We start from the raw sequence: 21,836 nt of genomic DNA on the forward strand, positions 1-21,836 counted from the left end.
AAAAACTTATTTATTTCAGCATATTATGGGGGTAAGAATGTTTAGGTTATGTATATTGCCCTTGCCCCACCGAAATCAGAGCTTCAAGTGTGTCCATGCCCCAGACTGCATGAGCCGCACCCGTTAGGTTTGTGTATTCTCATCCCCTTCTCCCCCTGGTGCAGGGATGTGGAGATGGCCTGAAACTCTCCCTCCACAGGTCCTACTAAAGAAAGAACTCTATGACCTAGGACAGCGGTCCCCAACCTTTTGGCAGAAAACAGGTCTCATGGAAGACAATTTTTCCACAGACTGGCTGGGATGGGGTTTGGGATGCTTCAAGTGCATTACATTTAGTATGTACTTTATTGCTATTATTATTATGTTGTCACTCACCACTCACTGATAGGGTTTTGTTTTGTTTTTGTTTTTGTTTTTGAGACAGTCTCACTCTGTTGCCCAGGCTAGCATGCTGTGGCATCAGCCTAGCTCACAGCAACCTCAAACTCCTGTGCTCAAGTGATCCTTCTGCCTCAGCCTCCCGAGTAGCTGGGACCACAGGCATGTGCCACCATGCCCGGCTAATTTTTTCTATATATTTTTAGTTGGCCAATTAATTTCGTCTACTTTTAGTAGAGACAGGGTCTCACTCTTGCTCAGGCTGGTTTTGAACTCCTGACCTTGAGTGATCCGCCCGCCTCGGCCTCCCAGAGTGCTAGGATTACAGGCATGAGCCACTGCGCCTGGCCACTGATAGGGTTTTGATATGAGTCTGCAAGCAATTGATTTGTTATGGTCTCCGTATAGTCAAACCTCTTTGCTGATGATAATCTGTATTTGCAGCCACTCCCCAGCGCTAGCATCACCGCCTCAGCCCCACCTCAGATCCTCAGGCATTACATTCTCATAAGCAGTGTGCAACCGAGATCCCTCACATAGGCAATTTACAGTAGGGTTTATGTTCCTATGAGAATCTAATGCCACTGCTGATCTGACAGGAGGTGGAGCTCAGACAGTGATGTGAGCAATGGGGAGCAGCTGTAAATACAGATGAAGCTTCGCTCACTTGCCCACTCCTCATCTTCTATTGTGTGGCCCAGTTCCTAACAGGCCCAGGGGTTGGGGACTGTGGACCTAGCGATTCCACTCCTAGATATACACCCAAGAGAAATAAATGCATTATGGCCATCAAAAGATAGGCACAAGAATGTTCATAGCATTTTTATTCATATTCACCCTGAACCAGAAACACCCCAAGTGTCCATCAACAGAAGAAATGACACACTATGGTACATCTCCACAGTGAATACTACTCAGTAATAACAAGGAACCACTGACACACACAGCAGCATGGATAAATCACAAAGGCATTATGGTAAACGAAAAAGGCCAGTCTCAAAAGAGCACATTCAATGTGACCAAAACTGGAGTGACAGAAATCATATCAGAGGTTGCTCCTAGGAGTTGGGGGAGACTGGTTGGAAGGGGGTACAATGGAAGTCTCTGGGGTGATGGAAATGTTAAAATGTTCTATATCTCAACCTGGGTAATGATGACACATATACACAATTACTTTAAGATCTGTACACTTTACCATATATAAATTGTACCTCAATCTAAAATACTTTACAGCTCAGCTTTTTAGGAGAGAGCCAGATGAAGAAGGAAAAGGAAGGATCTTAAAGAGCCAAGTATGGAGGTGATGGCCCAGCTTGGCTCCTGCGTAAGGTGACCAGTTGTCCTAATCTGCCTGGAACTGAGGCATTTCCTGGAAGTGGAGATTTCAGTGCTAAAACTGGGGCAGTCGGTCACCCAACCCCTGCAGAAGTGGGGAACTGAGAGGGAGCTTTGACTGTCTGGCAGAGGGGCTGGACTGCCTCAGTCCCAGAGCCCAGGAACTGCTCCAGTGGGGTCAGACAGGGGCCTGCCAAGGGGTGAGGGCATCACCGACTTTAGGAACATCAGGGCTGGGGAGGCTACTTTGGTCCCTGGTGCCCCCTCAAGGTTCCTGACCCTCTAGGAGCAGGAAGGGGTAGGGGTAGCACTGCTCCTTCTTGGAGCTGGAGGGAAAAGGCCCAGAGGCTGAGTTGAGGCAGTTGGGACATTGAGGTTCTGACCGTCACAGCTTCTGTGCTGGGCTCTGAGGAAATTCTCACTCCTCGGTATCCCCACCCCCTCCTTCCTCAAACGCCTGATCCAAGAAAATACCAAAGCAATACATTGATTTTGTGGAAGTCAAACAGAAACAAGAGGACCTACTGGAGACAAATGCCAGTATATCTCTCCACCCTCACAGTGGTCGCAAGCAGGCACTGTCCCCTCCCCACTGTGCTTGCCACACCTGCCATGGTTTGAGCTGGGGTGGGGGTTGGCCTGGTCTATCTTCTCAGAGCAGGGACAGATGGGGCAACGAGTGAGGGGCTCTCCAGCCTCTAGCTAAGGCCCTAGGTGGATTCTGACAGGGAAATTGCCAGCAGGGCTCGGTGACTCAGGGCCACAGGGGACCAGGCAGGAGGCTGGAAGCAGGAGCTGAGGAGGGCAGGCTCAGAAGTTCTCATAGTGGTGCACGAAGCGGGCTTGGTCCTGCTTGTTGATGAGCTGACAGGCCTTCTCTACGTTCTTGGTCATTCCTGGTGGGCCGCAGCTGAACACCCCGATCTTACGCACCTGTCAGGGGATTGGAGTGAGGACAGGCCTGCCGCCTTGGGACGCTCACTCCATGGGCAAAGCTGCTTCTGCAGCCTGGCTAGAATGATCAGGGCTTCGAGCCCAGACCCTGCCTGAGAAGGAGGCTTGAGCTGGGGGGGCGGGAAGGGCATTGATGTTCACCTCCAACACTTGACCCCAGCCTGGGCCAGCATCGGGTTGGGGGCTTTCTGCCCAGGAGAGGGCAGGGATATCCTGGTGGGGGAAGGCGAGAGTCCTGGGGTGGGAGGGGTGGGACTGACCTGTGGGTGGACCTCCTGCAGGGAGTTGAAGAAGGGCTCGAAAGGGGGGCGGCCAAAGTGGGTGACGGAGCGCAGGCCCGTGAACAGACTCCGGTTCAGCACCTTCTGGAAGTGCCGCTCGCAGATGTACTGAGGGCACAGGGCAGGTCAGGCGCAGGACCCCCAGGTGCAGTGCCCAGCCCGACCAGCCCACACACGGCCCAGGAGACAGAGACTAGGATGGGCTTGGAGCTGGAGGCTGAGAGTCGGGGCCACCAGCTCTGTGCCTCCTGCCAGCTGAGGCTGGCTGTCCACCCACCTGCCCTGGCCATCTGGCCTTACTCTGCCAACCCACCTACCTGCTAACCTGCCCTGCCTGGCCAGCCCTGACATACCAGCATGGTGGTCCTGAGGTCAAACTTCTCGGCCAGCTGGGTGATGTAGATGTGCACGGACACCAGGTCCTGGTGGTCATTCTCCTCCACCTCCCGGATGATGTCAGCCAGCCACTCGAACTGCCGCTGAGTCCGTGTGACCCAGATGAAGTAGATCTGGGGACACACAGCTGGAGCTCGAGACCCAGCTCAACTTACGCTCCCTACATCCCAGGTGCCTTCCCCTGAGAAGCTGGGAAGCCCCAGACCACCCACAGACACCAAAGCTCTGGCAGGACCCACCAGCCTGACCCCAGGCTTCCAACTGGCAGGTCCCAAAGCAGAGGCTCCTCTGGCTGCACCTCCAACCCTCCCTCAAAGTTTGGCCTCTCAATCACTGCGTGTGAATGGCCCCTTCACACCCAGGCCTGGAGCCAGGAGCTTCCTCTCATTCTCCTCTGCTGTGATGTCAGAACATGGTCAGGCTGCCTGTCCCCAATTTGAAGAATGGGGGAAGGATGCTCACCTTTTTACAGAGCATTTGGCTGCCCAAGGATGACTTGAAGACCAGGTCTTTGAGGATGGAGGCAAAGGGGGTGACCCCAATGCCTCCTCCCACCAACACTGACACCTCAAACTTATGCCACTCCTGGTGGCCCTCTCCAAAGGGTCCATCAAGGTACAGCTGCCAAGAGAGGGGGAGATGAGATGAGCCCAGCCCTGCCCCAGCTCTGAGGCCAGAAATGGGGGGGACAGGCAGAGGGAGGATACAGAGCACTGTAGCCTCTTCTGAGCACTCCAGCTCTTTCCCAGCCTGCCCTAGGAGTGCTTAGAGCTTCTAGACTCAGGATGGAGGAAGGCAGGGACCCTCTGCCATGTCAGAGGCCCCAAAGTGGGTTCCCAATGATGGGCACCTTTGGGTATGTGGCACAGCCGTTGCTCTGCGGGTTTGAGTAGATCTCCCTGAGGCGAATGGTCCAGGGCCCCACTGCCCGGATGTGCAGGCTGAGCGTGTCCTCATGGGGCGCGGAGGTCAGCGTGAAGGGGTGGTACTCGGTGGTCCCCAGAGCCAGGCAGGCGATCCGCACCCACTGCCCCGACTTGTACTCAAAGCCCTGGGGCCGCTGGAACTGCAGGCGGGTCACTCCTGAGGGTCACAGGCAGGGAACAGCAGAGATCAGAAGGCCTGCTCCTGGGACCTGAGGACTCTCCACACTCCTGAGGCCCAGGAGTGGTCACATGGTCTGACCAAGTGGGGCTCCTGGGGCTGGGAGTAGGAGGGTCCCTTTCCCTGTTTCCTGAGTAACTCAGGATCTAGGCTTTTCTGCTCCCCTGTTCCAGCCCCTTTCCTCGTCTCTCCTTCCTCTTCCCACCAAAGGTCCAGGCCTCATTCCAGTGCCCTGAATGCCAACCTCCTGGATGAAGGAGCCCTGGGCTCCCCAGGGACGATGTCAGGGCTCACCAAACCGCCACCATTTGAGGGTCACCCTTGTGATGGGTCATATCTGCACACCTCCTGCACCATCACTTATCTAATGTTTTTCTCTAAATTGACTTACTCTTTAAATTCAATTTATCTTGACAGAAAACTTTATCACTAAAGTAAGTAGAAAACCAGTTTTCATGTGCTCTAAGTGGAAAGCAACATGTTTTGTCACCAAATTTTAGCTGGATTCTGATTGTTGCCTGGCCACAGCTTGGCCTCAGACCTGCCCTCTCTTTGTTGAAAAAGATTAGCAAATGCTGGAGCATAGAAAGGCATCCCAACACCACTCTGAGACCTTGCTCTTAAGTAGCCTTGATTGAAATAAAACTGATTGAGATGAGTTGTCTTACAATGTGAGTCTTGTGACACCTCAAATCTTCTTTGCCAGCCTCCACGGTGAGACCAATCCCCATTTTGGCCAACACTGACTCTCAACCACAGACTGGCAATCTAGGCCATTTGCCTTTCTCTGAGAGAAGGGATGGGAGAGGGATATATGGCCTCCTGGCCTGCACTTCCCCTGTCCCCAGGCCACACATGTGGGGGTCTTTCTCATCCTCTAACCCTTCTGAATGCACTTTCAGCTGCCTCTTCTTACTGTCTGCAAGTCTCCTGCGAGCCAAGCACAACCCTTCCTGGGTCTGCATTTCCATCGGGAAAGCTCCAAGAGTCCCCGAGGGGGTGTCAGAGGCAGTGAGGGGGCTCAGGGGCCTGGTGAGCTATCTCCCCCATCTGAGGGGTCCACCTCTGGTGCTCCCCAGCTGGGCCAGGCTGGTACCTGACGGCAGCAGCTCCGCCTTCACCACACTGATCTCCACCTTCTTCCGGCTCAGGCTCACCAGCTTGTCCCCCCCATAGATGAGTGCCGGGACCAGGAAGTAGATGTGGAAACTCGGCAGCTGGATCAGGGCGTAGCTGCCGTGGATGATGAGCTAGAGACGTGGTCAGTGGTACTGTCAGACCCAGCCAGGCCTCCCCCTGCACCCCCTACACCCCCTGTACCCTCTTCCCGAGGCATTAGGCCTGGGCAGGATGGATTTGGCTGGTATAGGCTCCAGGGTCTGGGCATCAGATCTCAGGGTCTCAGTCTGAGATCTTGGGTCCAATTCTCCCTGCTCCCTCCTTCACTGCCCCCACCCCTGCCCCCCATCCTGAGTGCCCTGCTCCACAGGCTGGCCCGGCCCAGAGAAGTCCCTCACCAGGATGTAGAGCACGATGTAGAGATGGTGGGTCAGCCAGAAGCCCCGGAAGCTGCGGCGGCGGAAGTGGTGGGAGGCGAAGACGTACATGATGGCCAGGACCAGGAGCAGCAGCACCCCTGTCATACCTGGGGGCAGGAGGACAGGGGCAGCGAGTAGTCTCTCAGGACTTCAGCCCAGGCTGAAAACATGACAGAGCATCCCCCTATTCTGCCCACCTTCCTCTCTCATCCCTCTGGGGCCCCCAGAACAGCTTTCCTGGAGGGGCTAGAGCTATGACTTGTCCTGCAGGCTAGAAAGGAGCCCCATGGCCACTATAGACAACCGTGTACTCATGGGGAGATGGAGGTAAAAGCAGAAGTCCTCAGACAGAACCCCCAGATCCCGCCCACGGCCCCACTCCCTACCTGGGACGGTCTGGAAGAACCACACGTAGAACTTCCAGGGAAGCTTGGACCTGTAGGGCAAAGACACATTGAGCTTCTGGCTGGGGCAGGAGGGGCTCCGCCTCGGTCTTCCACAATATGACACCATTCCTGCTGGCCCTGCCTGCTGAGGTTACCGGGCCTTCACTCAGGTGACCAGAAACCCTTCCCAGGGACACAGCACTCAGCCTCCCACGGTTCCACCCTCTGCACTGTCAGCAACTTTTCCTCCTGTGTTATCCTGAACTCTCTCTCTACAGTTGGCCCTTGCTTCCCCGAGTGATCAGCTCATTATCCTGGAAGCTCCATGACGGCAGGGGTTTTTGTTTTGTTCATTGTTCTACCCCTAGGATTAGAAAAATATCAGGCACATAGCAAATGCTCGATAAGCAGTTGTTGAATGACTGCATGTATCTTGACATCTCCACTCTCTGGCATCTGGATGGACACATGGGACATGCTCCATAAGTGCCCAGTGAACGGATGGAAGGCAGAGACGGCAAGTTGTGTAACGGAGTCTCTGACTTCAGCTCCCAAACACTTTTTCTGGCAAATCAGAGCCAGCTTCCTTCCTAAGGGCAAGGAGGTCACCTTTCAGCTTCCCAAGGGCACTAGCTGTGCACGTTCACTCAGTGAGGAGCGGAGCGTCTGCGGCCATCTGTTTCTTTTCTACCAGACCCTTTGGCCCACTGTTAGTCCCGGGAGAGACCTTCCCCAGAACTGACCCATCGTTCACGAAGACGTTGGGGAATACGCAGGCCAGCAGGCTGAGGGGGCTGATGGAGAAGATGTAGACATTGACTGCGTGCCCAGCGCTGTGCAAAACTGAAAGAGACAGACCTTGTTGGAGACGCCAACCAGAGCCCACTCTACCTCCAGCCCAAGGGAAAGAGGAGGCGTGGGGAGGCGAGATGGAAGTGTGAGGAAGGGTAAGAGCCCAAGGAGCTACACCCAGGGGGCTGCAGCAAAGGGGAGGATGCCCTGGCCACGTACTGGCCAGGACAACAGCAGCCATGGCGATCCAGCGGTGGAAGTCCACGGCGGCGTCGAAGGGTATGTAGCGGTTGAGGAAGGTCTCCCGCAGGAAGGTGATGAGGTTGCGGCACATGGTGAGCAAGATGTAGGAGAACATGAAGGAGACGCTGGCGGCCGTGCCCCGCGACAGGATGATGCCCACATAGGTGGTCTCTGCAATGTCCGTGGGTGGCGAGGCAAAGGCATAGTCTGGGGCCGGAGTGGGGGTCGATCAGCTCGGCGTGACAGGCCGGGGTGCTGAGCCCACATCACGTGCCGAGGACCGGGGAAGAGCAATCGGAGGGCTCTCCGCTCCTCCCCGAGGGTCGGGGCCTGCTCCCTGCCCGCTGCCCATGACCTGGAACTCTTACAGTAAGCACGGTCTGCAAACAGGCCGACGCAGATGGCTGAGAACACGGCCACGCACATGATGTGCCTCCGGTAGTTCTCCACGAAGCGCTTGAACTGCTGCAGCTTCCGGGCCAGGAGGCCTCTGTGCATCTTCTCCTGCAGCGCCTCCGTGTACAGCCGGGAAGGGGGCCCCACCGTCCTGCAGCAAGGGAAGGGCTTCCCTAAATGCCAGCCCGTGAAAGCCGACCTGGTGATCTGGGAGTGAGGGGGCCAGGATGGGCCATAACTGACCAAGGAATAAAAGCATTTTGGGAGGCCTCGCATCCCTGCCTTTACCTCTGTCTCTACTTGCTCTGCCCACCCCCTGCTCTCTCTCCCACTACTCCACCTCCTCCTAGTTGTTCTGTCCTTCCCTCTTCTTGCTCCCTGTACAGGCCTCACTGCTGTGGCCAACGCAGCAAGAGCCAGGGGACCCCTTACTACCACCCTGGTGTTGCTTCTGAGCCAGGTCCCTTGCTTGGAGAATGGGGTGCAGAAGTTGGGAGAGGATGAAAATCATTCGACATTATAGTTCCCCAGTCAGCTTAGGAACAAATAGAACGATGGTTCTTTATAACATATTTCCTTATAAGTCAAGGAGGGATGGGCAGGGCCTAGAGACCCGAGGCTTCTCTCTATGTCTCCTTGGGCCCAGGGGTGGGATCAGGAAAACACTCACTTTTTGCCAAACCTCTTCTTCAGCACAGGGGCTTCTGAGGCCGGGAGCCCCAGTCCCTCGGGACAGGAGCTGAGGAAAAGAAAATAGGGCCTGTTCTCCCCCTTATCTTTGCAGCCAGGAGAACTGCCAGGTCAGAGCTTGGGGTGAGGGCGGGGGGTGCTTCTGCGACCAGACAGGGAGCAAGGCAGAATGAATGAATATGATCTGGTCTTCTGTTTTGTAGAAAGATTCCGGCCTGGAGTGGCAGGGAGAGAGAGCCAGGCTCTGGAGCAGCACGGGGTGAAATTTGGGCTAGGATGGAATGTGGGCTAAGAGTTCATTTCAGAGGGCAAACATCTTCCTTCATTTCTCTGCAGGGGACCTGGCCAAGGAGACCTCACAATGCCCCGCTCCTGCCTGCTCACCGTCCCCCAGGAGTCCGAGTGATGAATGAGACTCGACAGCTGATGTTTTGTTTAAAGATGTCTCCAGAACCTAGAGAGGAGAACAAGCAGCTAGACTGGCGTTCCCACCCGGGCAGTGGGGTGGGGTGGGAGGCTGCCCCTCCCCCATCTGTGAGAAGGCTGCAGGGCACTTACTTGGCAGTGACTTGGTTGTGTCCAGATTTTTGGTTCCAGCCTTATTCCCCACCCTCCCCACGCTAAGCACCCACTGTATACAGGGCAGACAGCGTAGCAACTTTGTGCAGTTAGAAAAAGGGAGCCCTCCAGGTAAGGTCAACCCTGCAGGTCCTTTGTGTAAAGAACATAGTGCCTCTTCCTCAGGCCAGATACATCCCAGACCAATGCCCATGGCTCTGAGCAGTGGGTAGGCTGAATTTCAGCCTGCTCCTTAACCTCAGTGGTCATCTTTGTGCAGTACACAACTTGCACACCTGTACCTGCTGCCCCGATTACTCATGCCTGGCTCTCTACTCAGCACCAAGGACTCAGAAGAATAAGACCTGGGTCTTGTCCACCAGGAGCTCTCATTTTGAAAACACAGCCCTCCCTGACTCCAACCATCCTCACACACTCACGCACCTCCACGGCCACCTTTGACGCACAGCTGTGTGCTTCGGAGCTCGCTGTCGTGGTCCCGCAGCATGAAGTGGAAGTCCTCCCACGTCAGCTCCTCCTTGTCCTGGAAGCCCGACTCCCGGAACATGGACTCCACCACCTCGGCCAGCTGGGCCTTGGACAGGCAGTTGTTGGAGATCTCAATGAAGGACCTGAGAGAGGACCAGAGGCAGAGCAGCCTGTCACCCACTGAGGTCAGGCTCGGGCAGATGCAGGGTGGGGCAGGCCCGCGATTATCTAATGTGGTTACTGGTGACCTGGGAAATGTCACTGAGAAGGTGTTCATCCAGCCTGCAGCTGACACTAAGCTGGGTGGGGTAGCCATGGGCTCAAAAGGCAGAATAGAACTGAAAGTGACCTTGAAAAATGAAAGAAAGCAGCCTTCAAACAGGAGGGCATCTACAAGTGGGACGAATGTCCACTTAGTGCAGGGATATGTCCTTGGTATGGCAGGGCTCTCTCTTGTGGCAGGCTTTCTGCCTCTCTTTTGTCGATGCCTGCCAGACCACCCCTCGGGTCCTGTTTTCACAGTCTGGCGGGGGCACCAGACAGCAGGGCGGTGGGGAAGGGGTGTAGCTGCACTGCTGTTGCTTCCTTGTGCCAACACCCTGGGGCACGGGCAGCAGTGTCTCCACGCCCAATCTGATGGCACCCACAGTGGCAGCTATGGTGGCCAAACTCTTTTCTTAGGCTGTGCTTTGGGACAAAAACAAACAGACCATGCAAATCTGTGTGAGGCCAGCAGAAAAAAAACCTGGGCCCGGATAGCACAGCAAGCACAGCCGTCACGTTAAAAACATCATCCCGGCTGGGCGCGGTGGCTCACGCCTATAATCCTAGCACTCTGGGAAGCTGAGGTGGGCGGATCGCTCAAAGTCAGGAGTTCAAAACCAGCCTGAGCAAGAGCGAGACCCCATCTCTACTAAAAATAGAAGGAAACAAATTGGCCAACTAAAAATATATAGAAAAAATTAGCCGGGCATGGTGGCGCTTGCCTGTAGTCCTAGCTACTCGGGAGGCTGAGGCAGAAGGATTGCTTGAGCCCAGGAGTTTGAGGTTGCTGTGAGCTAGGCTGACATCACAGCATTCACTCTAGCCCGGGCAACAGAGTGAGACTCTGTCTCAAAAACAAATAAAAATAAATAAAATAAGTAAAAACATCACCCCACCAAGACTAAGGAAGATCCACAGAGTTATAGGATGGGAAAGAGGGAGCTCATCTGTTGATAGCATGGACCGTCTCCTAGATCTCTTACATTTCCCCCCACCCCCCACCCCCAGGGCTAGGCCTACAATGACACCCCTAGTCTGGTACAGACTACAATCAGCTTTGCCCATTTAGAAGCCCACATCCAGCTGGGGTATCTGGACTGTAAGAGGGATGTGGCAATTAAGTGACACACTTACTGCAATGGAACGGCTTACAGGGACAGATAAGTTAAAAGAATCTGGGCTGTTTTACTCACTCTGTGTATTCATTTGCTCATTTATTTAATTTTGTCTTATTCAGTTAGCTACATATCGAATGCCCAGTGTGTGCCAGTCACATTGAGGAGGAGGTGGATTCAACAGGGAACAAAGAGAGACGTGAGTCCTGCCTTATGGCATGAAAGGGGGCTGTGTTAGCACTGTCTTCAGAAATGAGAAGTTTAGGATGCTCAAAGCTGGTCTTTATTGGCACCCCAAAACCAGTAAGGGCTTAAAAAGCAAGATGATAGAAGGGTTGGAACATAGAGAAACTTTCCAAGTTTCTCCTCCTGCCTGTCATGGTGATTGATATTGGAAGAGCAACCAAGGTCATCCATCCATTGTTTCTTTGTGGAAGCACGGTGTCGGGCTAGTTGTGCTGTGAGAGAGTTTACAAAGGTCCAAAGGTATCCAAAAAGGGTTAGTGGACTTTTCTGTTGGTCATATTGGTGTTGGGGTGTCTTTGTTTATTTGTTTGATATTTTCATTTTTGTTTTTAACTTGGGAGACTTTTCTGGCTGGTGCTGACAGTACAGATTATAGACCTCCCTTGAGGCAGGGGCCTGGGCAGGTAAACTTTTGAAGCCGGATGCTCTAAGGGTCTAGGATGCAGTATCTAGGCCTTCACTCAACACAGATGGCCACAAAGCCTCCTCACCAAGCCTCCTATGACCTGACTTGTTTTCTTGCTTAAAACATCAGGACATATGAGGATTGGAAGGGCCCACCCCATACCGCATCATGGTGAAGAATTCCTCCTTGGAGAGGAAGCCATTCTCGTCCAGGTCATACATGGTAAACATCAGGCGGGACTTATCCTCTGGGGAGCCTGGGAATAGGAAGGGGAACTAAGTCATCTTCCTGTTGAAAGACCCCTGGCTGCTCGATGGCCCACCACCTTCTGAAAGCCCCCTACCTTTCATGAAGACCACCAGGATGTCCAGGAACTCCCGGAAGGACAGGTAGCCATTGCCATCCTTGTCGGCCAGAGAGAACATGGACTCCACAAACATGTCTTGGGGCTTGAGGCCCAGGGACTCGGCAAACTCAGCCCTGCTCAGCTCGCACGTCAGGGCCTCTCGCACCTTCTGGGACGAGTCCAGGGGCAGGGTCCCTGCGTCCGCCTGGTTGATGTCCAGCACCTGCACTTGGGCAGCAGCAGAGGGAGAAAAGGAGGTGAGGCCTGGGATGGAAGCAGTTCAGTGACCCTTCATACTCCCCCAAAATCCAAATCAGAAAGGTTGAGGGCTGGTGGCTGCTCCTGATCCTCAGATATACTGACCGGGGCCTGTGCTCTCCTAGAGGGGGTGAATGGAATCTCTAGCAGCTGGCCCATTTCTCCCTGGACCCAAAGAACCAAGAACTTTATGCAGTAGGAATGGTGTTGGGTCGGGGAAGGGGAGAGTGACGAGAGGGGCAAAGTTGGGAAATGCAAAGTGAGAAAACTTACACTGGGGACAGTGTAAAAAGATGTAGTAGACACAGTGGACAAGCAGGAAGGGGCTAGGGCTATGTTCTCATGCCAATTCAGATAGGACTGCCATGTGCCTATCATTTGGGTTCTGTTGTGCGAAGAGTTCAAAAGTCACATGGAATTACCATTTGTTAAATGCCTATGATGTACTGAGCACTTGTGCTAAGCACTGTACATAAAATGGTGTTTTTCAAACATTAGAGTGCATCAGAATCAGGGCTTGTTAATACACAGGCAGCTGGGCCCCACCCCCAGAGTCTGTCTAGGGAGGGGCCTAGAATTTGTATTTCTAAGCCGGGCATGGTGGCTCACACCTGTAATCCTAGCACTCTGGGAGGCTGAGGTGGGGGGATAGCTTGAGGTCAGGAGTTTGAGACCAGCCTGAGCAAGAGCAAGACCCCATCTCTACTAAAAATAGAAAAATTAGCCAGGTGTCGTGGTGCATGCCTATAGTCCCAGCTGCTCAGGAGGCTGAGGCAGGAGGATCGCTTGAGCCCAGGAGTTTGAGTTGCAGTGAGCTAGGCTGACACCACGGCAGTCTAGCCTGGGCAACAGAGCGAGACTCTGTCTCAAAAAAAAAAAAAAAAAAAAAAAGAATTTCGATTTCTAACAAGTTCCCAGGTGAGGCCAATGCTCTGGGTCCTGGGGCCAACCTTTGAGAACCACTCATGTAGACTGTCTCACTGCACACCCAGGACAATGCAATAGATGGATACAATTTTAATCACTGTTTTATAGATTAGGAAACGGAGATACAAAGCAGAGATGATGTGACTTGCCTAAGGTCACACAGCTAAGTAAGTGGCAAAGCCAGGATTCAAACAAGGCTGTGTGTCTCCATGTCAGAGAGTGGAAGCTTAAGTTCACCCACAGCGGGTTCTCTCGGGGCCCAGGTTTCCTCTATCTCCTGGGCCGGGCCCATCTCCAAAAGGCACAGGTTATGGCAGGTTATGGCACCTGAGCAAAAAGGTGTCTGAAGAAGATCTCCAGGATGCGTGCCCGCTGCTGCTTGGTCACAGCCCGCCTGAACAGCTCCTTCTCGCCCATCTGCGCCACATGGAGGCCCGGAGCCCAGCCCTTCAGTTGCTGCACAAAGCTGCCTCGCTCCTCTTCAGAGTTGAACAGCAGCACCTGCGTGGGAGGAAGGCCGCCCTCAGAGCTCACTGGAGCTCCTGCTCAGCCTCCCCTCAGGGGGCCTTGAGGCGAGGGAAGGAGAAAAGAGCTTCCCCCCACCTCTGTCCATCCTGGCTGGGGCCAGTGGAGGCCTGAGGGGTTCAGGGTGAGTGCGGGGCGAGGGGGGGCTCTGAAAGGAGTCCCTCGTCCCAACAGCAGCCTTCACAAGTAAGCTGCGCAGCTGAGGGCAGGGTGGCCTGAAAGCGCTCACTTGTGAGAGGGCAGGTGCAAGGGGGCAGCCCAGGCAGGGGGCAGGGTGAGCCGCACCAGGTCATACTCCTTGGGGATCTTGAGCAGCAGCGTGCGGCAGCCTCGGTTGCTGGACAGGATGAGATTGACCTGCTGCGAGGGCCGCAGCTGGACCGTGCGGAGCACAGTGAGACGCCTGTCCAGGACCTGCAGCCTGTCTGGGAGCAGCTGGATGGTGACGGGGTAGTTCCTCTCCTTGGGGCCTGGCCACTCCATCGCTGGGGAAGGGAAGATTGGGCACAGTGGTTCAGCAGAAGTCCCCAGGCCCTCACCTTCAGTCTGGGCAGGTACCCTGAAGCCTGGCTTTCTCCCAGGGTCACCATCGCCCCCTCCTCCCACCAGCCCCATCTCACCTGGCACTCCGTCTTTGGCTGCTTCCTTCTTCATACTCTCTTTGCCTTTCTTTTGTAGTTTCTTGCGCTCTCGTCCCCGGAGATGGGCCACCACGCCAGAGAAAAGCAGACTCACTGAAGGGGATTGGAGGGGGCTGGTGGGCAGGGAGCCCCTCACCTGCAGCTTCACTGAGGCCTGGGCTGCCGCCCCTTCCCTGCACAAGGCTCCCTGCACCTAGCCTCAAACTGCACCGGGGAGCTAACCCTGCAGGCCAGCAGGTAACGGGGCAGGGCCAGGCTGTGGGGTGGGGGGGAGAGCTCACCTAACGGAAGGCAGCAGAGGGCCACGATGGTGATGCCAAAGCCAGGACCACTGCCCTCGAAGAAGTTGAGCACCGTAAGGGGCACACAGGAGGGCAAGCCTTCAGCTGTGAGCTGCCGGGGCTGGGGGCAGGGCGCGCCTGCGGGGGAGCACACAGAAGACCTCAGAGTCTGAAGATCCCACTCCTTGGCCAGGCCTCCTTCCCCTCTGTCCTATAAAGGACCAAGGTATCCTCCCAGGCCCACTTCCCTGGAGCTTATTCCCCTCAAAAAGTCCCCTTCCATATCCCATCCCTTAGCATCCCCTCCCCACCGCCCCTGCTTGACCAGAGCGTGCAGCCTGTGTGCCAGTTCAGTCCCTACCGAGGGAGCCGGCCTAACGAGGGCCTCCCTGCCCGGCGCAGAAGGTGCCTGGCTCCCTGGACAGCACCGAGGGATTCCCTCCCAACCCTCAGCCTCGGTCTTTCTCTGGCCACTGTTACTTATGTTCTACCAGGCCGCTCACCCTCATGCCAGACAAAGACATTGGGCTGCAGGGCACTGGGGTTGACGTTGGTGACAGCTACCAGCACGTCCCGCAGGGTGGTATTTCTGATTTCCGCAATCTCCTCCGTGGAGAACAGCCTAAGATGGGGAAAGGTAGGAGATGTTGGGATGGGAAGGGGATGCAGTCCTCCAGCAATCCTCGGCCTCCAGCAAACCTGCTGGCCTGCAGGGTTAGCTCCCCGGTGCAGTTTGAGGCTAGGTGCAGGGAGCCTTGAGCAGGGAAGGGGCGGCAGCCCAGGCCTCAGTGAAGCTGCAGGTGAGGGGCTCCCTGCCCACCAGCCCCCTCCGATCCCCTTCAGTGAGTCTGCTTTTCTCTGGCGTGGTGGCCCATCCCCGGGGACGAAAGCACAAGGACCCAGATGAGAAAAGAGACCCAGAGGGGTTGGGAGGAGCAGTGAGGATGAGATGAGAATCAAGGGCCCCTGGGGTCTGTCTGAGGCCAGGCTGAGGGTCTGGGCCCAGGCTGCAGTGGAGTCTGAGGCAGGGGCAGGGGCCCAGGCAGGCCTCACCCATTCTTGGTGTTCTCAAACCAGTAACGATCACCATCCCGCAGCCGCACAAACTGATCAAGGACAATGGTGCTGAACAGAGGTCCAGGGTCCCCATGGCTCTCCAGGAGGCCCCCCAGGAGCAGCTCTAGCCGGGACAGGTCCTGGTTATACAAGGCGGCTGTGGCCTCCAGCACCTGGGGACCACAGGAAGTAAGGAGTGACTGTGTGTGTTGGCATTGGTGAAGGCAGCCACTGCTGCCCCATCCGTTAGTCACAGGATCCAGCAGCTGTTGCTCAAGCCTGGTCTCTTTTTCCTAGGCAGCCCCCCTCAGGGAGTGACAAGTCTGGTGGAAGGACCAGCGTGTCCCTACCTATGGTGAGACCACTATGAGGTACCTGAAGACTATATCCTATGACCATCGCTACCCAGACTGCCTGGTCTCAATGACTAGCAGCTTCAGGGTTACCCAACCCATGGGGTGGGACCCCGCAAGAACAGGACAATGGCACCCAACCCAGGGGCCACCCTGTAGGAATGGTACAATGTAGTGGTTAGGAACATACTCTGGAGTCAGATGGCTGAATTTAAATCCTGCCTCTACAATTTACCAACTGTGTCATCAGTAAAATGGGGACAATGACAGTATCTATCTTATAACATGTAGATTAAGTCAACATATGCAAAGGATTTGGAGCAGTATTACCAAAGAAAAGCTTTAGCCGCTATTATTACCATTACTATTCCTGACCTGGGGGTCCACATTAGGGTTGAGGTCACTCCAGTTCTTTGGGGTCTCTAGCCCCAATGCCCGCAGGGCCTGGATGTAGCTGGGTAGCCCCATATCTCGGCCACGTTGGATGCTGCTGGCTACGTAGTCTGTGCGGGAGAACTTGCCAGGACCAGGCCAGTAATCTGAGGAGGAGAGAAGACCAGGCTCAGTTCTCCCAACCCTTGTTTGCCCTGCATCCTTGCATCCAGCTGTTGGCACTGTAGCCCTTCCCTCCTCTGGCCCCCAGCACTCCTCTACATGAGACCTGCACCCATATTGACCTTGTCTTGCTGTGGAGCCAATGTCACCCTGTGTCATCAGGGGCCATTTTTTTGATAAGATACTTCCTCTAAGACTCAAGATTGTTCGAGTCAACAAGCAGTACATTCTCTGTCCTATCCCTCCCTAACTTCAAGACAGGGCTGGATGAAAACGTTTAGACACCTAACGAAGCACTAGAGAGATTGTGGTGTCACCCCCACACACACACACAAACACACACCATATTCAGACATAGTTAATTTAAAATAAAAGTAACACAAAACTGTAAATTAAGCAAAAAAAAAAATCATTTCTTTCTAATGGCTGCTTTAAGTCTGTGTGTGCCTCTGTGTTCCTGCATCTTGAGTACCCTAGGTTTGCCTATTTCTTAACCTAGAAGGATCCCTGGGTTCCCTGGCCTCTGGCCCCCAGGACTTCTGGCTCTGAACTCACCTCTCAGATCTTCAACCACTATCCTGTCTTCCAGCTCCGAAATCTGGGAGGCCATTCCCAGCAGCAGCTGATTCACCTCTTGGGTGCTGTTCAGATTGGGGTTCTAGAAGTAAACAATACACTCAATATAGGTTCAAGGGCCCCCACCCAGAGCTCAGTCCCTCTCAGCCTGGACCACTGCAGCAGCTCAGGACAAAGGGCCCTTGGCCAGGGCCAAACTCTGTTGAGCTGTTGTCCCCAGATAATTTTCTCAATGCTTCATCTCCTACCAACCTGGAGCAGCAAAACCCCAAAACCAGAATGCTTGCTTTTCCCAGCCTGTGTGAAGACACTGACCTTGCCTATCATCCCCTGAGGTTGACCCCAGTCTGACCTCTCGAATCCAGTAGCTGTTGCAGACCCTGAGAGCTGGGGAGCTGCCAAAACTCCTGTTCAGGACCTTCCGGAAATGACAGCTGGCATTTCTGAAATGAAGAATCAAGGATGTGGTGAGGGAATTCTGGGAAGCAGCTAAGACAAGGTTGAGTAGAGTAAAGGACGCCGTGGAGGATGACTAGGATTAAGGGTGGCCCATGAACTTCTTGGACATAGCACAGATTTAGCAAGGTGTGTTTATTGAAGGTAGAGTGAGCTCTTAGTCTACATAGGGTGGGGAGGGGAGGAGGAGAAGGATGACCCAACTGCTGGACAAGGCCTACACTCAGCCACCAAAGTTCAGCTATTAGGAAAGAGGGAGAGATTTCCCTACTAAGACCAAACCTCTTAGCCCAGGGTCACAGTTACAAGCAAATTCTGCTTCCCTTCCCCAGTGTAAAAGGCCCCAGACCCCACTGGGGCTCATTCTGCACTTCTGCCAGTGTGCTGTGCCCCTCGCGCACCTCATGTAGACGCCAGGGGGCACCATGGTGGAGAGGAACTGCTCAGAGGCCACCACGAACTCCGGGGAGATGCTGGGGTCCAGAAACGGCCGGTATCCTGGGGGAAGCAGAGAACACAGGACAGAAGAATTCAGCCTTTAAACCACCCAACCTACTCCCCACCGCACACACACACCCCAAAAAAACCCTCCCGCAAGCCCTCACGTCCTCCCTGCCCATCCCCGCACCTGCGTACGCCGGGGGCGTTTTCGTTTTCGGCAGGAAGCTGGGCAGCCACTCATACAGAGCGATGTTCTGAGGGTCAGAGAGGGGGACGCGAGGCGCACGTTGGAGCCGGCGGGGCCTCCATGGATCTGAGCCCAAGGAGGACTCAGGCGCAGAGATGAGGACCAGAAGGGAGTGGGGGGGTGGGGAGGGTGTCACTGGAGAAGCACCTTAAACAAGAGCAGCGAGGCCTGTCCCCCCTTGGAACCAGGGGATTTGGAGGGGGCCAGGGAAGGTAGATAACAATGCCAAGCAAAATCTCCCCTGGGAAGAGCGCTCGCCTCCTTACCCTTTACAGGGGCTTTTCCTAGACCTCCGCTCTCTGGGGAGGGGTTTCTGGGCGGAGGTTGTCCGAGGAGGGGGAGCTCTGCGGGGGAGCCGAGTCTCCTGTGGACCTGCAGGTGTGTGTGGGTCATGGGCGTGGGGGCCGGCTGACCTGGTAGGTGGCGACGACCCTCTTGCGCGCGTGCTGGAACAGCTCCTCGTCCCCCCAGTCGGGGTGCTGGCGGGCCAGCCTCTGAGCGCACAGGTTGTGGTAGCGGAACCAGAGCAGGCCCAGCGCCTGCAGGAAGGGCTCGCGGTTCCCTCTCTCGGCCCCGAAGGCTGCACCGGCGTGGGGACACAGGGTAGGAGATGAGAGGCGTGACCAAGGGGAGCCCGATGTCGCAGAGCCCGAGCCAGCACCCCCGCGTCCCCGTGGTGTCCCCGCGGCCTCACCGTACAGGCCCTGGTGCCCGCGCCGCCCGGTGGCGGGGTCGGGCGCGGCCCACATGAGCAGGGGGCTCTGCGAGAGTCGAGGGAAGGCCGGGTCTGGCCCCGACGCCAGCTGTCCCCCGGAGAAGCTCCGCAGCGAGTCGCTCCAGGAGTGTGAGGAGCCATAGATGGAGCTGCCGTCCAGCCAGCCCGTCACCCCGTTGGTCTGCGGGGGCACCGGCGGGTGAGGCGGGGGTCAGGGGGAGCGGAGCAGGGAAGCGAAGGCCGGGCCAGGCGGGTGTCCGCGGGCGGGAGCGGGCGCTGCCAGGCGGGGAGCCCAGGGCCGCACCTGCCTCGGTCCCGCCCCCTTGCCGGCGCCTGCTCGCCTCACCGGGTCCCGCGGGTTGCTGGGGCTGCGTCCGGTCTGGGGGTGCCAGCGGCTCCTCTGGAAGGGCAGCACCACGTCCCCGCGCTGGTCGGGGTCGAACACGGGGTCTCCGGGCGGGATGTGGATGTTGAGGAACTCGGCCGGGCAGCCGGGCGTCTCCACGCTCACCAGGTCCGAGAGCACGTGGTAGCCTGCGGGCATGGGGCGCAAAACAGGTGAGCAAACTGTCCGCATCGCCCCCCTCACAGTCAGCGTGGCCTGCAGTGTTCTCGGGAGCCAAAAGATCGATTCCATTGCAAGCTCCGCCACCAGGTCTGCGGCTTAGACTCAGAAAACCTCAATTTTCTAATCTGCAAAGGGAGAAAATAGTACCCTTCCCATCTAATTCAAAATGTTGGTGTGAGAATAAAAATAATATAATTAAAGTAAGGGCTCCCCAAGCCAGTGTTCCCCCCTCTGCAGGGGAGGGTGGTTATGATCATATGGTGAGAGCAGTGGCTGGAGGCACTGGGTGCCCGAGAGCGACAATAGAAACCCAATGCTACTCCTGGGTTTGGAGTGAGGTGTGGGAGGTGTACGAGAAAGATTAGGGGAGCAAAAATCCCTGTACAGACTCCCCAAATCCCTCCGAGATGAAAGCAAGCTTGAAGAGCTGCTTAGAGGGGAGGAAGTGGTCGGGAGTCTGGGAAGTCTCCTGCGGACTTGCAGGGTGACCTTAGGGACCCTCTCTCCAGGCGCTGAGCCCAGCGCCAGGTCAACCCCACTGGTCTCCCCTTTTGCGCTCACCGAAGAAGACCCCCAGCACAGTGCGGTTGCGGAGTGACGCCAGCCCGGCGACACCCTGCGTGGCCGCGTTGCTGAGACGGCGCGGGTTGGGGAGCAGCGGCTCCTCCAGAGCCTCGTACACTCCGTCCGCGTAGTTGGCTGGTACGAGGCGCTGCAGCCGGCAGCCTGGGGGAGGCAGGAAGCCGGGCTCTGATGGAACACTCCATCCCCAAGAAATCCCCAAACCTCGCCCGGCTCCTCCCTCAAACCTCCCACCTGTCCCCCGACCACCAACAGAACCCTTTCTCCCAAGGATCTCTTGGTCCCAGAAAAGTGTGTAAGATTGCGCCTCGGAGGCAGCCGGCCTGCTGGCGTCGGTTCTCCGCTCCAGCTCCCTTCGCGAGCCGCCGTCTGCTCCCGCCCGGGCCCCAGGACGCACCTGCAGCGCCACGCTCGTGGTGCCTCAGGTTGTTGAACCAGCCGTCATAGCGCTGCACTTCCCAGGGCAGCGAGAGTGCGTCCTGAGCGCCTGTGGGCACAGACAGCCGCCCTAATCAGTTCTAGCCTCCCGGCGACCTCTCCTGCACGGGACGGCCACGGCCGGCCGGCCGCTCCCCAACTCGCCGAGCGCCCCCATCGGACCCAAAGGGTGATACCTGCGCCAAGTAGAGGCGGCGCAGGGAAGTTTCCCATCCCGCTGAACTGCGCGGTGATCTGATCGAATTTTCCAGCCTCTGGGAGCCGATTGCCTACATTTCTCTTTCCCCCACTCCCCCGGATATCGGGTGACACCCCGCGGCTGGGGGAGCCGGATACTTACCCGCCGGATCCAGGGATCCAGTCAGCAGAGCTCCCAGGAGCACCAGTGCCTCTGGTCTTGCGCAGAGCATGCCGACCCTGCAGCCTGGGCGGCGGTAGGTGGCACGTGAGGGGCACAGAACCTAAGTCCCGCTCCCCATACACATCCTTACAGCCGGCACTGGAGGAAGAGCGCCAACTATTTCCGCTTCTGGAGCGGAGCTGTTAGAAGCATCACCAAAGACCCGAATCGCACGCCGTTCTTTCCCCGACTATTGGCAGCTCTGGTGGCATTGACACTGTTCCCCATCCTCCTTCCCATCGGAGGGCTAACCCCGACCACAGGAACCCACTGAGCACGAATCCTCTGGGACATGCCAGTCCCTAGCAGGACCGGTCCAGTCTCCCAGAGATGCCGAACGCTCAAATCCCTCACCCTCCTCCCAAATCCCTCAGGTACTGCTTCTCCTAGAGGAGGTAGGGAAGGGAAAGAGGCTACTGAGCCGGGAGCCTGGGGCCCGAAGGCCTCCCCTGCAGCCCCTCCTCGTCCCCGGTAATGAACGCCTGTGCATGATTGACGAGGACTTGGAAGGTCAGGCCCCAAACTCCGGTCCAACCCTCTAGTTTAGGGCTCCCGTCGGGCTCAGACGTATTCTTTCCTCTTAAAATCTTTGCTTCTCTGCACTGCTTCCTGCCTCCTCCTCACCCCCCAGCTCCACCGATCCTCAGTCTCCCCTGCTGCACTCTCACCCTCTTCTCTGGGTTCTCAGTCTCGCCGCTGCGCGGGTGTCCGTTCGGCTCAGACTCGCGCCGGGTGTGAGCATCTGGACCCGGTGCTCACCCTCCTGCTTGGAGGCTGGGCTCTCATTTGCATAACATCCTCCGCCCCTCATTTGCATGATGTCTCGCCGCTCCTATCCCGCTGCAGGGCCGGGACTCCCGCGCGGCGAGCTCCCTACACTCCTATAAAAAGGGGGCCGCG

At 56.3% G+C, this 21,836-nt stretch overlaps 1 protein-coding gene across 1 annotated transcript; it reads right to left on the bottom strand.

Annotated features, from left to right (window-relative positions):
* Window positions 1–1,189: 1,189 nt before the first annotated feature.
* Window positions 1,190–21,710, bottom strand: DUOX2 (dual oxidase 2). The gene is given in 34 exon segments (XM_076004317.1): window positions 1,190–2,646; window positions 2,928–3,056; window positions 3,302–3,457; window positions 3,807–3,965; window positions 4,195–4,427; window positions 5,545–5,698; window positions 5,966–6,093; window positions 6,373–6,422; window positions 7,116–7,215; window positions 7,384–7,614; window positions 7,776–7,954; window positions 8,474–8,542; window positions 8,878–8,947; window positions 9,475–9,683; window positions 11,734–11,827; window positions 11,915–12,140; window positions 13,430–13,603; window positions 13,913–14,112; window positions 14,248–14,361; window positions 14,550–14,687; window positions 15,053–15,171; window positions 15,603–15,778; window positions 16,334–16,497; window positions 17,069–17,171; window positions 17,442–17,532; window positions 17,947–18,043; window positions 18,174–18,240; window positions 18,647–18,813; window positions 18,928–19,129; window positions 19,295–19,482; window positions 20,078–20,242; window positions 20,496–20,585; window positions 20,877–20,960; window positions 21,605–21,710. Coding segments are annotated over 33 exon segments (4,635 nt in total). The 5' UTR covers window positions 20,947–20,960; window positions 21,605–21,710; the 3' UTR covers window positions 1,190–2,523.
* Window positions 21,711–21,836: the final 126 nt, after the last annotated feature.

The sequence above is a fragment of the Microcebus murinus genome, chromosome 6 (assembly GCF_040939455.1).
Source record: "Microcebus murinus isolate Inina chromosome 6, M.murinus_Inina_mat1.0, whole genome shotgun sequence".
Taxonomy (NCBI): Eukaryota; Metazoa; Chordata; class Mammalia; order Primates; family Cheirogaleidae; genus Microcebus; species Microcebus murinus.